Raw genomic sequence first — 17,150 nt, 5'->3', positions numbered from 1 at the left:
AAAAAGGAATGTATCGACAATTTATTACAGTCATTAAATAAGGATAATATGTACAGCAGTTGACTTACGGCTTACAACTCGCACGGAAAGCGCGGAATGGATAAACCAGTAAGCCAATCAGACATCAAAGCAAAAACACGGATCAGTGGAAAGCGCGTGAAGTGACCTGAGTCACGTCACGTTTGGTTTATCAGTTTGCATTTGATTGGTTTCCTACCTATTGCAGGAAAAACATTTTTCCCCTTGAATTAAATCAAACACACAGTAAATCTGCGCTTTTTTGGTTAGGTGTCCAAACTAATTCGCATTTTATTTGCGCCACTTTGCCATCCAATCAGAGGTAAAACCAAAACCAACCGTGACTCACTTCAGTCACTTGCAGAGCGTTTTCCCGTGCTTTGTGCCAGCTAAATATATTTGCTTCGAGTCAGTTTTGATTTGTTTCCTGGATTCCCTGTGCCCTTTGACATTGGCCAAAGTGATTACTTTGGTTTTGGTTAAACTACACTCAATATTGAAACTCGCTCTAGTAAGGAAACCACCTTAACTTACTTCATGGCATATTGAGGTGTATATCCCATTTTCAAAATCGACCGTTAAGAGTAAAAATGATTCGTACATTCCAGAAATAAAAGTAAGCGAGAGGCTTTATGTTGGGTTCCTATGCACTCTTATCTTTCCATGCGACACAAGAAAGATACGTTTCATATCAGCAACAGTTGAACCCCACCACCACCACTCTGTCACAGACAGAAAACATCAGAGACAGCGTCTCATACTGGTGGGTTTGTCTGTATGAATTATCGTTAATTACCTTGATCCTGTCAGTCTGATGTACACGAATCTAAGTCACGGATCGCCGCGACTTAGGTATTCTGGCATAAGAAAATCACTTATTAATTTAGTGGAAAATTATTTCTATAACGGGGTTGCAGTAACCCTTCTTACGGAACTTCTTTCTCTTATTTTTTTTTTCTGTATCTTCTCTTTTTCACTCCCAGTGTGTTTAAAGATTAAAAGTCAAAACTTGATTAAAACGATATATTGCTGAGTGATGTTAACCGAATAAGGCTCTGGTCTTTTAAGCCGGTTTTTGTACAGGTAAGACAACCTCTTGTCTTACTTCCAACATGAGTTCAGACTCCTGCACTTGTCTCACTTTTCATACAGGTTAAACAAGTGATCGATACAGGCTTAACCGGTTTGAGAGCAGCCGTCGGCAGGATCACTACACAGTACCGCACGATTGTAATGGAATAAGGCAGCTGAATATCACCTGCCTTGAGCCGGATTCGCGGAGAAAACAAGCGGACTGTTCGTGCGACATAGCTGGTGGCCCTTCATTTTGTATTTGATGAACCTGGTCAGGTTTACCCTCGCAGCGTCCACCACAGGGAAATGGTCTCCTAGTGTCCTCCGCTCGCTTTTTATCTGCGTAAGAAACGAGAAAATTATCACGAACAAGCATTTCATAAGGATTCTATTAACCGAATCAAGCCTGGGGGAGTGACCTAAACAAAGGGACCCAAATATCTGTCTACTTCGCAAGTTCTCAAACCAAAGATGGGAAGCGTTTGCTGGGCATGTTCTAAGTCAGCAACATCTAGTCACAGGAGAATTTCGACAACTTGAAACGTATCATTGAATGCCTCTCCCTCTCGCGTTCTCGTAAACTGCTCAAGTCCTGCTTAAAAATATGTATCCTCGCCAATTTTTAGTCGATAGAAGACAACACACCAATCACAAGCCTGGCCTTCTCTGACGTTAGTGTCGGGCTCGAATCTACCAATCACAATGCTCCTTACCCTGGATTTGAGGACTGGTACCAACTGTTGCAGGTTCATCAGGAGGCCAATCGAGTCTGCGGCAGTGTTGACCAGCGGACCGTCGGCAAATGTATCGAATATGGCGTCCAGGGCCTCGCTAATCACCCATAAACTGTTCTGATCGACGATAATGTCACGCAAAACGGTACCCAATGACTGAAAGGACAAAAGTATCAACGTGTTAGCTGTGTCACCTTGAACGATTCCTATTTGGAAGTCTACTAGGTAAAACGGTACAAATACATTTACAAACAATCTTCCAATAAAAATCCACATGAAAAATTTTCAGAAATGAAACTTCCTAAGGAAGATTGACAGGTCTCTAAGGTGAAGTGAGGAAGGGAGTGAAACAAGTGAAATTCACCTAGAGGAATGCACTCAATAGAACATGAGAAGCGGTGGGAAAAACGTGTTAAAACCGCGCAATTCGAAGAATGTTTGTGAGTAAAATTTTTCGATAGCTTGATTAGCAACTACCTTTTAATAACGATTAAACTCTGGGTTTTTTACCTTAACCGACTGGCTCGTACTCTCCCCAAATTTTAACATGAATTTCAAAGTACATTTGGAAAACTTCCGCGAGAAACTCAAAGAGGTTTTGATGTTATATTTATACTAGCTTACAACATATTCTGTTTTGCCGGGAAGCCATGGTTCATTTTAAAGACAGACAAGAACAGTAATGTATACCAGGTTGAATTTGCAATTTCTGTAAACAAAATTACCGAACGGGCAGTTTTTTCACTACCATATATGGCAAGGTTTTTGCACTAAAGCTGAAGCTGAAAAAAAGTAACAAACCTTTAGAACTTCCAGCGTGTTGTCTTTTTTGGCGGCCATCTTGCCGATGAATCCCAGAATGCTGATCAGCTTGACTTTGACAGCTTCACATGACGTCACTGCAGTGAATCGGCACAACATGGTCACGTGCTCAGCTGTTATACACTACGAGAAGCACAGGAACATAAGTTGACCGCTGTTAGTCCTGTCTAAGCCCCACACTTCTTAGTTGCACTCATTTTTTCGGCGATTGCCGAAGTTTTTCGTTAGACGGCCGGTTTTCGCGTACTTTTCGGCTAAACGGCAAAATTTATGCAGGTATTTTCTTTTTCGCTACCAGGTCAGTTTTAGGGCGCTTGAGTTTTCCGTTGAGCTGAAACTTCAATCTTTTCTTTTTTTCGCTGACCGTCGCTAGCCCTAAACACTTTTGGCGCGGAAGAATTTGTTTAAAGAAAGAGTCCTTCGCGAATGAAGTACTTACTTGCGGCTCTTGTAAAGAGACTAATTTGTCCATGATTGATCTAAGAACTCCAGTCGCAGCTTCGAGAAAGTCTTCCTCGTCACAAACAAAACCTTTGCCTAAGGTCGAAGAAGAACAAGAAACCCATAAGTTGTCTAGAGGACAAAAGTACCCTACCTAGAGGTTCCTGTTGTTCTATTATACGTGTTATGGTGAAGGCCTTATGAATGCATGGCGATGAAGTGTTTTTGGTGATGGGGGATGACCGGCAGAAAAGACCTAATGTATGATTCCATGATTGGTCCACGAAACGCATGCAACATCTTGAACCAATCAAAGAGATGCTACTGTCCTCCCAGCCAACCAGATGCAAGACCGCGTTCGCTCACTTGACTTTTCCCGCGCATTTTACACCGTTCGGAGTGGTCCATTGCACTCTCCGCAGTACATTAATTTGCTCCACGGTAGTTTTCGTTCTAATATCGTTTTATTTAGCACTTACTTTCTGTGGCAAACGTGAGAGAGAAAAGCGAACTCCAGAGTTGCCCTAGAGCTTCTTCTCCTCCCAAAAGGTCTGTATCCAAGGCTGATACTATGTTGTTCAGGCAAATCAAAGCCCTTGCTTGTACTATACTAAGACTAAAAGAACAAATATAACGAAGGTTATTTAAGGACTACTAATTATTAATCAATCAATTCAATTAATAAACTGATTTGTCAAACTTCTCACATTTCTAACAGCTTCTTTCCATCCGCATGCTCCTTCAGGGCTTCGTAAATGCTTGCTTCACCGAACGAACTCTTGCAAAGAACCTAAAGGTAACAAAACATAGCTTTAGTCAAATTTCCTTACTTCTATCAGGATCTTAATTCTCAGAACCTAGCCAGGAGAAGGAAAATTGGGACTTGATTAGTGGTTGAATATAGCGGTTTAGGGACCGTTCATTTTTTATGAGGGAGGGGGGGGGGGCTGGTGGGATTTGGGAAGCACCATTTAAAAATCGCATGACCCCTCCTCAGCTTACCAATTTTTTTCACATGCCCCCCCCCCTTATAGCGGTCAGTTTTTGGGATGACCCCCCCAAAAAAAAAATTGAACAAACAATATTTAGATTTCAACTTTTTTAATATTTCTCTATTATCCCCCTACTTCACGTTATTGTGCTCACTATGAAGACAAAATTAGAATCCCAATACTACAGAGAGCTGTTGTTTAAAAGACAAATCAAAAGAAAGAGAAGTCAATTTCGGATCTCCTAGTTATGGCTCGCCCTGAGCGTGTGGCATTTGGCCTCTCATTGGCATCTTCCTCATCTGAATTGATGAATGCAAGAATGACGTCACTTGAGTCATCTCCTCCCCCAGAGTCAATGGCATCACTGTCATACTCATCATTGTCACTTTCATCCGTTTCACTGCTGTCAGCACTTGCCCTGCTGTCATTTTGTGTCAATGTCCCACATGTAGCATTTCTCAGTGTTGGCCAGCTCTGAGAGGACTCTTCTGCTGCAAGCATGAATGTCTTACAATTGCCTTTACTTTCTCACTCTTGCTACTTTTCAAATGCTGCTTCAGCCCGTGGTGGTTCAAGTACTTGTTTAGTTCTGGAACACGTAGCTTTTTAAGCTTGGTTAGATCTTCGCACAACTCAGTCCAAGGATAATCCTCAGATGATTTATCTTTTGCGTCCCTACTTAACTTTGCCTTTTCTTCTGCTCTCTTTTTCCTTTTTAATTCCAGCACTTCAAGATGCTGAAGATAATCCACCACAAACTTTGATTTGACAATAAACTTATCTGCAAATAGAGCAACGCTCTCTGGGTCAGATAAAACCAGCCTGCCACTTCCATGCTCTTTTTTCGCTTGGACCCTTGGCTGCCAGTCATCTGGATCACGCCCTTCTTTTGGGGTCTTCTGGTAGGAGAGGTAGTGGTATTCCGGTAGGCAGGAATGGTCAGGAACTGGTTTAGGGTATCTTTCTATGGGTGGTCCAGTCCATTCACAACAAAAAGAACAAATTTCTCCTTCCTTTTCTTGACAGGACAACTTTAGAAACTCCCTGTAGTTCTCCCCCTCCTCATAGTGCTCATTCATAAACTTCTCAATCTTACGGAAGTAACAGTGGCCTGGAACAGAGTCTTTCCTTGCTCCTGCATTGTGATACTGAACCAAGTACAAAGTGTTGTGAGAAAACTGGAAATCTGTTGATGTGTTGTGTGCATTCCAAAATGTGCAATAATGGCGAAAGCGACGAGTCGTTTAAGAAAAGGTTTACAGCTGAACGATCCAGGCAGTTTGACACCTTACAAGCAAAGGAAGCAATCTTTCTAAGTGTGGATGGCTTTTTAGAAAGGGCGAGTGAGTTTTCCATGCCAGGGTACCAGTTGATGCCCAGTGATGGACGAAAACTGAACTTCTCCATCAAAGAGCACAGAGCAGTGGTGGAAAAGTTGAATGTCATATTGAAAGATGTAAAGGAACACGATTCCACACTCTTTCAGTCCAATGGGCTTGCTTTAAAGCAGGGCGAAGAATTTGCCCACAGTTTTAATGTAAAACAGATCATATGTATAGAAGCTAAGTTGACGAAGGTCACGCAGGACATGGAAGCACTAGAAAATAAGAAGAGCAATTATAACAGCATATTCAAGGGCATACTCAAACAGCACATCAACAAAAGGAGAAGGAAAAAAGAAAACCGCAGAAAGTCAAATGAAAGAAAGAGGAAGCGGACTGAAAACAACGTCCAACGAGTTTATGGAATCTGTGTTGAAAACCTGCTAGGAAATGATTTTCCAAAATGCCTTGTGTACCCTCCTAGAACGGCCGTCCCGGAAGAGTGTATTAAAGTTGTGGATGTTGCCACGTCGTTATTTAGAAGAGATGGGCCATACATCGCACAGCTCTTGGAAGGGAATTATTTCACCAATTCTGCAAGAAGCAGAATCACCACAAACCTTGAGCAGGAAATCAGAGATTATGTTTACACCTTCATGTACCCTGAAGAGTACACTCTGACGGAAAGCATTGCTGCTTCTTGCAGCATTGGTGAAAGAGACTCCCATAGCAGCACAAGCGGCGACGAAGAACTCGACGACAGCGAAGATGAAGATGAGTGCCAGTGAAAGTTGCATTCGAAAATAACAGTGTTAAATACTTCTTTTCAGTAGCTACAAATGCTTTTTATCGCCAAACGTTTTTTTTAAAGCAGAAGGAAAGTTTGTAATAAATTTGTATCCTGCCTTCTATGTTTATTCTATAGCAATTTTTTTGATATTCAAACATTATGCCATCTTAAAGTTTCACTAAAATATTTCACATGACCCCCCCCCTTTTTCCCTTTTTTTTTGGGATGCCCCCCCCTCGAAAGCCTTTTTTTTTTTCGCATGGCCCCCCCCAAATCCCACCAGCCCCCCCCCCCTACCTTATAAAAAATGAACGGTCCCTTATGCGGCTTTCATTGATATGTCGCAAAACCAAAACCAAAGCAATCACAATTAACGCAAACAACACAATGAGCCAGTGAGAGCTTAAAACAAATCTACGTTTCGGGCGCCAAGCGCGGGAACACGCAGGGGGAGAAGTCAAGGTTTGTTTCGGTTTTGCATCTGATTGGTTGACTAGGTAGCACTGACTGTTTTTGAACCAGTCACAGTACAGCAAAGCCAAATCAAGATTACGCATCATTCAACTGATGACCACTCTAAACAAGCTGTTGTTCTACTCACCCGTTTCGGAACTCCTTGTGTGACGATAGCATTGATCATTTCGGCTGACAAACTTTCTGGACTCTAAAACACGCGAAAACAAGAAGTAACCCAGTAAGGTTTACAATTCCAAAAATTTTATGAACTAATTAAGAAATGGAAAACATGTACCGTGTTTCTATTGAAACAACAGAGTGTTTCTGTCGAGGAACTATCGGCTGATAGTTGCCCCGCGGAAATTTGATGTTATTAAGCCCGAGAAGCGAAGCTTCGAGGGCAAATATGCTAGTTTTAAGAACATCAAATTTCCAAGGGGCAACTATCAGACCGATAGTTCCGAGACATAAACACTTGGAAAAAGAACATTTTGTGGGAAACCAGCCACCAAAAACTTACAGAGCCCACGGTTTTCGGCGTCAGTGGAAGTTGCTTGGTAACATGAAGGCTCCAATTCAATACATAACAAGGGTTCTTACCATATCGACATCCTGTTGGGCTTCTTCTTCCTCTGCTTCATCTTCAACAGAGTCTACGCTGGCGCAATCATCCACATCTTGCCATTCACCTTCACTGACATCTGCAATGAATAAAATACCCCACTTCATTATTTAACAGCACTAGAAACATGTTTGAATTGTTAACATTAAAGGCCGAAAGTAGTGTAGCATTCGTGAACACGTCTTCTATTTCTTGTCCATACCAAAAGCAAAGGAAATAAGAGATGTTAGCCTCTTCCAGGCTTCCGGCTCGTTGTTAAGGAGTCGCGTATATGGGGTGAGGAGTTGGAGCCTGGAAAATCGGCTGCAAATAGGCTAAAGCACTGTAAAGCAAATTAAGTCTTCAAGTGTGAGCTCGCAACGAAAACGCTTGGAAAATTCCCATTTTGTGCCTCGCAGAATCCCGCCCGTCACGCTAGCAGTCTCATGTGTGGTCCTTATAGACTTTTCATCTCGTACTCATGTGATGTGTAACACTTGCCACGCCATGGCGTAAACTATATCCAAAAATATAACCTTTTAATTCCATTAGACCTTTTCTGTTCCTAGGAACCCGTAGTATTCATCAAATGTAAGCTTCGTTTTCGATAAAATTTTATTAGTGTCAGTTTCTCATTGCGCAGATGTATTTTGTTTTTCTATTTAGCCCTTTTGAATGTTGTAATTTCACTTTATAGTAAACAACTCAGTAAACAAAACATCATGATTTACCAGTATTGTATTTAACGCTGTTGATTTAATAATTATTGACAAAACGAACTTTGAAAGTTTTTCAGTTTCGAACTTCGGAACACAAGGAAGAGAAAGAGTCTACCGGAAACGATTGCGTGACGTTGCGTGACGTTCGTGTCTATCGCGCAGTAGAGAGAATGGAACCGAAACATGACGGTCACGGTAGAACACGTATTAAAAAGAAAGAAAGACAGAAATGGCGAAGCAAAGAAGCTGTTTTCAACTCTTACTTCTAAGTACAACCTTTCTAAATTTTAATGACGTATTGTCTTTTTCAACTGCTCAAGAAGGCGCGCCATTTTATCATCAAGATTCCCAAGACGACGTAATACGAGAGTACGTCAAATACTTCGCCAGGCCGACTGTATCGAGTCCGCTAAAAAAATTTCTCCATAAACCGACTACGTTGATCGCTTTGGCAAAGGCAGCTGAACTAGCCGTCGATAGTTACAGCAAGAAGTCGAAAAGAACTTGCCGACTTCGGGGGATTCTCGATTTAAAAGAGTTACGCAACAACACGGACTATTGGTTTCACATTTTGGTGCTGGAGGAAGACACATTCCTCACGGAAGCCTTCTTCGAGGTAGGAATCCGTCAGCCGCTCGACAAAGCCAGGAAAGTAGACTTCAGCACGTTCAAATTCAGTGAATTCAAGACCATAGGACGAAATGAAAACGACTGTGACCAACTGAGCAAACTTGCAGACTGCTCCAAATGCGGTTTCGGCGGCAGATGCGAAAAGGGCACCGCTCATATTTCTACCTGGCTCGCATTTGCTCTAAAAACACAACGAGAGATTCAAATCGACGAACCATTTGACCGCATACAAATGGTGTCCGCGCACAATGCGTTTAACGACCGTTCAGACGGGTACGGTGAACTGGACTACTGCCCCTGGCCACCACCCTACGAAAATGTTTGCCTGGACTTAGCCAATCAGGAGTTCAGTTTTACTGATCTACTCAACATGGGTGTGCGAGCCATGGAGATCGACCCCTGGTGGTGTTTTGGTAAGATGCTCATGAGTCATAACTACGAGAAAGCGTATGAGGGATGTGCTCCTTGGGACAGGGAGTTTGAGGACGGGATCAAAGAAATTGGTGAATGGATAAACAAGCCAGAAAATTCTCAGGAAGTCATTCGCTTGTATTTTGAAGATGGTGCCACCCACACATATGGCCATGACGCTTTGATCAATGGCCCAGTAGCAAAATATCTGGGAGATAAAGTCCTCACACCCAATGACTCCAGGAAGTATTTTCCAGGAAGGTGGCCCACGTTAAGAGAGCTGAGGAAAATCAACAAAACTGTCGTCATAGCTGGGTTTGGTGATCAACACGGTGGAGAGTACATTTTTGACAGATATTGGGAAGAATTGACACGGAACGACTTTGTTGCCAGCCCCAACTGTTCAGGGATTAACCGCGATAAGCCATCAAGAGTGTTCTGTGACAGCACTGAGTACCTCTTCTTTTGGAATGGTCCAAAAGAAACTGGTGTGATTCTTGACTTTTCAAGGTTTATGAAGTGTGGTGTGACATATCCAGCCGCAGATCAAGTCAATCCTGTTTTACTGGAAACTGCTGTGTTCACATGGGCACAAGGTGAACCATCAAAACCACTAACAGAAACATCCTGTGTGCTACTGGATGGCAAGACAGAAAAGTGGCATCTGGGCAACTGTCTAGAGGAGTATCTGTTTGCTTGTCAATCAATCAAAAATGTCACTGACTGGGTTACAAGTACTGTGCCAGGACAGTACACTAAACCGGTTTGTCCTGGTGGATACGATTTTAGCATTCCCCACAATGGCTTCCAACATCAACAGCTTATTAACGCCATGAACGACAAAACAGTGTGGGTTAATATCACACCTTACATTCACTTACTGGTATGATACTAACAGGCTGTAAGCCAGGGGGACATGTACCTCTCTGTCTTTTTAGGGAAAATTAACCCTTAACCCCAATGATTCCCTAACTATTGGCACCTAAACAGGGTGATATTTTGGTAAATTCATATTGATTTTTAAAAGCATAAATTAATGATTATTATTTGCAACTTGTCCCCTTGGGAAAGACTTCCATATAAAAGGACAGGGGTGCTTATTGGAAATGTTGAAAGCAACCCCTAGAAGGTACCAAGATCCTGGTTTGTGGGCGTGGCATGAAATTATTTTCACCCCTAAGAGGTACCAATTCTAAAACAACACATTGTTTCCTGTCATATTCTTTTTGGCTTAATTCTCAAGGTACCACAGAGGCTCCTGCTGTGGACCTGTCGAGGCTGAACACCCTAAGAGGCACCAAACCCCTAAAAGGTGCGACGAGTACCCCTGTCCTTTTTATAAGGGAGGGGGCCCCCCTGGCCTTGACCATGTTAGGAGAATTTGAATTTTCAAATATTGGCTTATTGGGTAAATGGTTTAACAGTTGTGGCCACTGGAGAGTTTCAAAATTAATCAAATATTTCAGGTCCAGTGCAGTTTTAAAAATTTTGCTGACACGGATTTTTACCGTTACAAACTTTTTTTTAAAAAAAATGTATGAAGCTTAATTGGAATTTCCAGAGGGGATGGGGGGGTCTTAGAAAAAATCCCTTCCGTGGGGGAGGTATGGATATTTTCTGGAACTACACATTTTGCAACATAGTGAGCAACCCTGAATATAATTATATCGCTGAAGGATTTAATAATATATTACATAGTCTGTTTCTACCCTAAGAAAACAGATGAGTGTCTCCTGGTTGAGGTTTTTGGGAACAAGGGAACATGTTCATCTATTTCAAGGGAACAAAGGATATTTTTGGGATTAATTTGAAGGAACAAGGGATATCTCTGCATGGAAACTTTGACAAAAAACTTAAGGGAACAATAGACCCTTTTCATAAATGGCTGCCAATTTAAAATTCTTTTGTATGCATTTAAATTAGCTTTACTAACCTCATTTCAGACTAAAAATTCTTTTGAATCACCAACTTCAAAATGAGGTTAGTAAGGCTAATTTTAATACTTGCAGAAGAATTCATAATTGGCCACCATTTATGAAAAGGGTCTATTGTGGTCTATGGAATTTTTTTGTAGGGAACAATGAAGAAAAAGTGAGAATTTCAAGGGATCTAGGGAACATGGTATGCCCCTGAAGGCCATCACAAATCATCCCTTAAATGTAATTCATTTAATATCTCTTGCAAGCTCTGAAAGAGTATCTATTTAGTTCATTGTAGTTTTGAAATGTATTTTTATGAAATCAGTAAATCATTAAAAGTTTTTTATGGCCATTTTTCTTACAGTATTTAAATGACTGTACTTATTTGCTTTGCCCAGAGAATTAAGTCATTTTTTAAGGGGATAATGAAATTAAGACGAGCAAGCCCAAGCTAGTTAAGGGTTTCACTAATATGTTGGGAATTCCAGGTATGACATTATACTTTTGCTTAACACTGTTGGGAATAGCTCATTGTTGTGTTTCCACTCCATCCATCTCTCCCTCCTTCCCTCCCTCCCTCCCTTGTAAGTATTTATTGGTGGGTAAATCTTGCACACACTGGTTTGAATTCTCCAAGCTACATGTATTTTGGCAGCTGCCTGGAAGTCAGCTACTGGCTGTGTTGCCATGGATACCTCCCTATTGCCAAAGTGCTGGCTGTCCTTGCCTTTTGCCACATTCACAGCATCAAAAAACCTTCCATACTTCAATAATATTGGAATAGGATTTACAGTGCAACTACTCCAACCAAAGCCACCCAAGCAAATTTTTGGTAAATTGACCAGTGGCATTTGGATGTTAAAAAATGATTTCAAGTTTGTTGTTTTTATAGTGTGCACCTTGCTCAGATCAACAATTTGTGGGAAATCTATTGTGAACATGAAATTTTTTCTCAGATCAATTTGCTTGGAACTTTGTTGGGTGGCCTTGGTTGGTGTAGTCGCAGCGTAACTTCATTTTTAAGATCGACTGAAAATTGCACAACTTTTTCAAATACTCCTTTTGCAAAGCAGAGACATTATTTTTTTGGTTGGGAACAGCAGTATGACTACCTTATAATTGTGCAACTAAAACATAATGCACTATACATATTATATATAAAGGTTGTTTTGACAACTCTAACTGCAATCTCACCATCAGGGCAACACATGTTTGAGAGAATTTCTAAAGCCAACTGCTGAGCATTCAGTAGCATCTGGACATCTTCTATCTGGCAAAGTCACAATAATAAACATAAATGATTTTATTTTGAAGACACAGTCAATTATGACAGCTGTCTGGTGTAACACCAAGATCATTAGTATTGTGGTTACAGTAATGATAATCAAATAACGGCAACTGCAGATTAGGCAACAAATGCATAACTTATTGCAACCATTTCTCATTTGTCTACAATGCCATTTGACTATAATTATATGGTCAAGAAAATGCAAAATACAAGACTGTATATTTACATGGTTTAACCAGTTTCCAGCAGAGCAAAATTATTTCTATTTGTATAAGCCCAGAATCCACATTTACAAAAAAGTGCATGAAGAATAATGACCAAATTTTTGACAAAGAGGAAAAAAAAAACAGAATACAAGGGGAATAAAGCGATCCAATAGCAAATCATTTGATCAGTGGTTTGACAGATTATATGTGCTTGCATTTTCACTCATTGCTGTCTTGTGGGACAAAATCCTCTATGCATGAATTTCTCAAGAAAAATTGTGAGTACGTCATAATAGATTGCAATTTACCTTGGTGGGTTCTGGAAGAAGTTTGCTGATGACATCAAAACAGTTCACATCAAGAACGTGAGCCAAGACTTTAACAACTGCTTGCAGAAGCTCATTAAAACTACAGACTGGGATAGTGTAGCGAATATTGTATAACACACCTAAATAATAACAAAAATCATTGATATACACTCTCAGTGGGATCATGTGTACATGCAAGGGATTGTTACACCCATCTTGTTGTCTGTAATGGAAACTTGTGGATATCTCAAGTACCCATCCTCTACTTTAGCAAGACACAACCTGGTTCTCAGTGTCATTCTTCTTGGGAGGAACAGATGGCCTGGTAATGAGGTTATAGTGAGGTGCTGTGCAACTCATTCATTGTCAGAAGACTTCAATAAGCTACAAATAAAAGAAAAACTCTTTTACCTGCAGTCAAAACTTTCAGCAGTAGCATGTCGCTAGATGTGCCATCAGCCATTAGAGACTTCTCAAGAGTTTTCATCATGTCACTGGAGCCACACAGAAGCTGAGCAGCTGAGGCATTGTCTTCAGTGACAGTGTGGAGACACTGGGCTAACAATGGGTCAGAAAACTAGATAGCATCAAATTCTCCTTTACTTTAATTTACAAACTATCATCAATGAATTGATCACATTTCTGTTGGTTAAAGCCCTTGACATAACTATAGCAGCTCAGATCTGTAGTTTAGTTTACCGTAAATTGCTTCTATTGATACCAAATAAGTACACTCTTTTCTTTGCAAATGTTACAGTACTCTTTTACAAAAACAGTAGCATCTCACCTGCAGGAATTGCAACAGTTTTAGGGTAAATGTCAGTCTTCAGACTCGAGACAAGATATGGCAAAAGGCCCTGTTTATTGAAAACATCCACTGCTACATCACTGCTTTCACTGGAAAAAAAATAGTGGTCATTTATCAAAAGCAAGTTGAACCATAAACAGAAGTGTAGTATTTGACAATAACATTTTCTTCCAGCCAGAATTTTGTAGGAGTACAATGGTTTAGTTTTGCTTATCAATCGGTGTAGCAACTACAACCACAGTATTCCATGCAAAGATTTCTTCACTCACCAAAGATTCCACAGTAAGCTCACAGCCTGAATTGCCAAGCTCGTTGATTGTCTTTTAAACTCTGAATTGCCTGGACACTCATCAATAGCACCCAAGGCATCAAGAGACTGAAAGTTACATAAAAATCATCTGTAAATGTTTCCAATGAAGATAAGAATTTTTAATCAAGGTATTGACAAGCATTGAGGGTTAATGTTATTGTTATGAACCGCAAAGAGCAGTTTGCATTCACACAATGAATTCTCCCAACTCGTGCAGAAGCCCTCTTGCACGTGAAAAATAAGCTGATAATGAACTGAAAGTTCTTGTGGCAAAATATTTGGCCACCAAATTCTAAACAAGAGGCAACATCACACAAACACTTTTGGTTTCGTGAAGTTCCACGTACCTGTTGCACAAATGTGCCAAGTGGAGTCATCACATCTTGTTCCACCATTTTAATACATACATCAGGACCTCCGCCAAGACTTAAATTCCTGTTGTGTAAAATGTGTGAGACTCTTAATTTAATAATGTCAATGAGTGATACTCAATTATGTTAAGAAAGGGACCGAGATGCACACAGGGCTTCAAGTCTCATTTCAGTGTTTAAAACATACTGTAATTATTCTGCTAAGACACATAGGTGGTAAAAACTGATATTTATTGTGATTGATCATATCCAGCTCAGAGAGGAAATCTCTATAATCCAGGGAAGCTTGTTAACCACCTTCAAGGGAACGAAAAAATTCATGTTCTCAGCATGCAAAGAAAGTGCCTCTTAGAGGTGTCTTTCAAAATTTCCTATAAGTATGCCTGTCATTAATGTGCCTATCGGGGTCCCTTCTTTCTTATCTGGTAGACCTATACTTTGGTGTCCATATCATGTATGTATACTTGTGCAATGTACCTCAAAGTTCCTGCAGCACCTTCCTGAATCCCTCTATTATCATCAATGAGCAGTGGGCCTAGCCTTCGCACAACATCTTGTTGTAGAAGGGCAGGAATGGCTCCACGATCAAACACCAGGTTGGCCAGGCCAGCACACGCGCACTCTCGTTCAGTTGGAATTGCACTTGTCAGCTGTGACAGACATTAATATTTAGATGTTACACCAGTAACTATTCAGTAACACCAAATATTTGTATCAGAAAACATTATACATACTACCAGTTTAAGTCCCAAGGTCCCAAAAATATGTTTCACTTATTTTCTGCAAATTATTAATTAACCCCTATTTATACTCGGCACTTCCATTCTGCAGATGCAGATACTTAAAAGTGCAAGACATGGTCATGTCTATTGTGCAAAACCTCTAGAACTAAAAAGACACTTGTAAACTGTTTCTGCCACAGGGTTGTCACTAACTTATCAAGTATATGTAGGCTGGCAGCTTTATTGTTGGAGTAGGTGAGTTATTTTGCCATCTTTTTCACACAAACAGGTCAGGGAGTAGGTGGCTAAGATCATCAAATAGATCTGGCTTAACTTTTGACAACCCCGTACCACCAAATGTAATTGATACTAAGAAAAAATTTCAGATGAAGCTTAAAAATTGGCCAAGATATTACTGGAATATTCTTATTATCAAGGACAGAAAAACCTGTCCCTGGCAGTAGGTAAATTATCAATAATACACTTCAGATATAAAAAGCTGAGTCCAGGAACTGAGGTACAAGAAATAATCATCCTTGGAGATGGTTAATATACAGTGGAACCCCACCTTACAACTACCCCATTTAAATGGTCTTGTTGTTATTACAGCCACTTTATTCTGGCCTGAACAAAAGCTCAGTCAGTCATTTCCCTTTGAAGAACCTCTTTAATGCAGCAAGCCTGTTAATACTGCCAGACTTGTGGCCCACTGATGACCAAATTAATGAGGTTCCACCATCAGTGATAGTTTTTTTTTTTAATTTTCCATTTTAAATAAGCAAATAAACATAAAGATATCCATTTAGTTTACAACAGTAACAAAAAGTATCCAGCATTCAATAGAATGGTAAATACATGTTGTTTTGCTGAACATTTAGCTTATCTTATTAGTTAAGTTTAACATGGTGCTTCATTTGAATGTATATATCAGTAATCACAATATTTGTCACATAATGCATATGTTTAAAGCTGCATACTCTGGCTGGAATTGCCAGTTGTGCAGAAACAACCAAGCTAACCAGTTGTTAGCTATGTTTGCTAACCAGTTATTGTAAATGGGTTTTACCTGACTGTTTGCCACAATATACATCAATTTAGAGGAAGTCAAGAAGTACGTTTTCAGTTGGTTTCCAATTTTTTTTTTTTACATTACTGTTTTGTTTGTATTTTATATTGAATTGTGTTGTTAAATGAAATATGGTTCTTCCTCCCTGTTGGCATGGCAACTTTGCAGTAGTTTTTTAGTGTTAACTTTATTATTAAGATGATTTCTGCAGAACATTTGAGCAATAGTGGCAAAAATAAAATTACCAAAAAAACCTCATAGCATGTTTTGAATAAAGGTAAGAAGAACTCATCAAGATTTGAGCTCTCAAACTGACCTCGCAAGAGAAAATTGAACTTGAAGTCATCCATATTTTAATTAAAACACACGTTTCACATTAGTTAAACACACAACACACCCATTAAGCATTCTTACAAGGTACCGTGCTGTGAGTAGATTTTTAGTAAATAATTCTTGCACTTATTGCTCGAACTTTGAGCGGAATCCGTCTCAAGTACCTTTTCTTGTACACAAATTACAATGAAGGTAAGAGCATTGTTGACTTGAGAACAAATTGTACATTATAAGAAATATTTCCTAGCAACAGTGACCTCATTTGAAAAAGGCGGCAGACTATCAATATAGGACACCACAATCGTGTGCATGAGGAGCAATTACAGAATACCCAGCCACCTCATTTACATGTGCCGGTGTGCTTTCAAGAACGAGGTATATAACAATAGTTGCTATTCTTATTCAATGAGATGCTAATAAGTGGCCGGGTATTCTGTAGTTTAGCCTAAAGTGCACACTAAAGAATTTGAGGAGGGTATCTGCTTAATACAGAGTTGACTGTACATTAACTTTACGCGAATACCAACCTTTTCAACAAGAGGTAAGGTTTTAGCCCCAATCGTGCCAGCACTTTCTTGAGCTTCGATTTGCGCTTCTTTAACGCTTGGCAAACCGGTAGGTCTGTATCGAAATGAAGACCGTTTCTTTGCTTTAGTTTTTCCCATTATTTCTGGCTTTTAATAGGATTCGGCCGTTTAAAATTCCCAACAAAAACAACACACATTTCATGACACTCTAGACTGCCATGTTGTTTCGCAAGATTCCACGTGTTGTTAAAAGTATAACTGCTGACCAAATTATGGCCAGGC

The 17,150-nt window shown here is 40.1% G+C and overlaps 1 protein-coding gene across 1 annotated transcript; it reads right to left on the bottom strand.

Annotated features, from left to right (window-relative positions):
- Positions 1–6: 6 nt before the first annotated feature.
- LOC110042254 (HEAT repeat-containing protein 3-like) lies at positions 7–17,133 on the bottom strand. Its single transcript, XM_020747605.2, has 16 exons — positions 16,869–17,133; positions 14,698–14,870; positions 14,197–14,284; positions 13,809–13,915; positions 13,519–13,628; positions 13,143–13,289; positions 12,732–12,871; positions 12,124–12,199; positions 7,250–7,350; positions 6,795–6,857; positions 3,797–3,879; positions 3,569–3,705; positions 3,088–3,185; positions 2,628–2,771; positions 1,806–1,982; positions 7–1,431 (listed from the first exon to the last, which is right to left on the bottom strand). Exons 1-16 carry the CDS (start codon positions 17,004–17,006, stop codon positions 1,273–1,275), a joined length of 1,941 nt encoding a protein of 646 aa, XP_020603264.2. The 5' UTR covers positions 17,007–17,133; the 3' UTR covers positions 7–1,272.
- Between the last annotated feature and the right edge of the window lie 17 nt (positions 17,134–17,150).

The sequence above is a fragment of the Orbicella faveolata genome, unplaced genomic scaffold, assembly GCF_042242905.1.
Source record: "Orbicella faveolata isolate gen_17 unplaced genomic scaffold, um_ofav_v1 contig_3, whole genome shotgun sequence".
Lineage (NCBI taxonomy): Eukaryota > Metazoa > Cnidaria > Anthozoa > Scleractinia > Merulinidae > Orbicella > Orbicella faveolata.
Note: the sequence above shows the minus strand (reverse complement) of the source record. Positions and strands in the feature narration are given on the sequence as shown.

Bases quoted from the DNA above. Each gene is read 5' to 3' on its own strand.
- LOC110042254 (XM_020747605.2), bottom strand. From the start codon at position 17,006: ATGGGAAAAACTAAAGCAAAGAAACGGTCTTCATTTCGATACAGACCT. The intron at 14,871-16,868 runs GTTGGTATTCGC...TGTCTGTCACAG, and splicing joins CCTTACCTCTTGTTGAAAAG to CTGACAAGTGCAATTCCAAC. The intron at 14,285-14,697 runs GTACATTGCACA...TTTACACAACAG, and splicing joins GGTGCTGCAGGAACTTTGAG to GAATTTAAGTCTTGGCGGAG.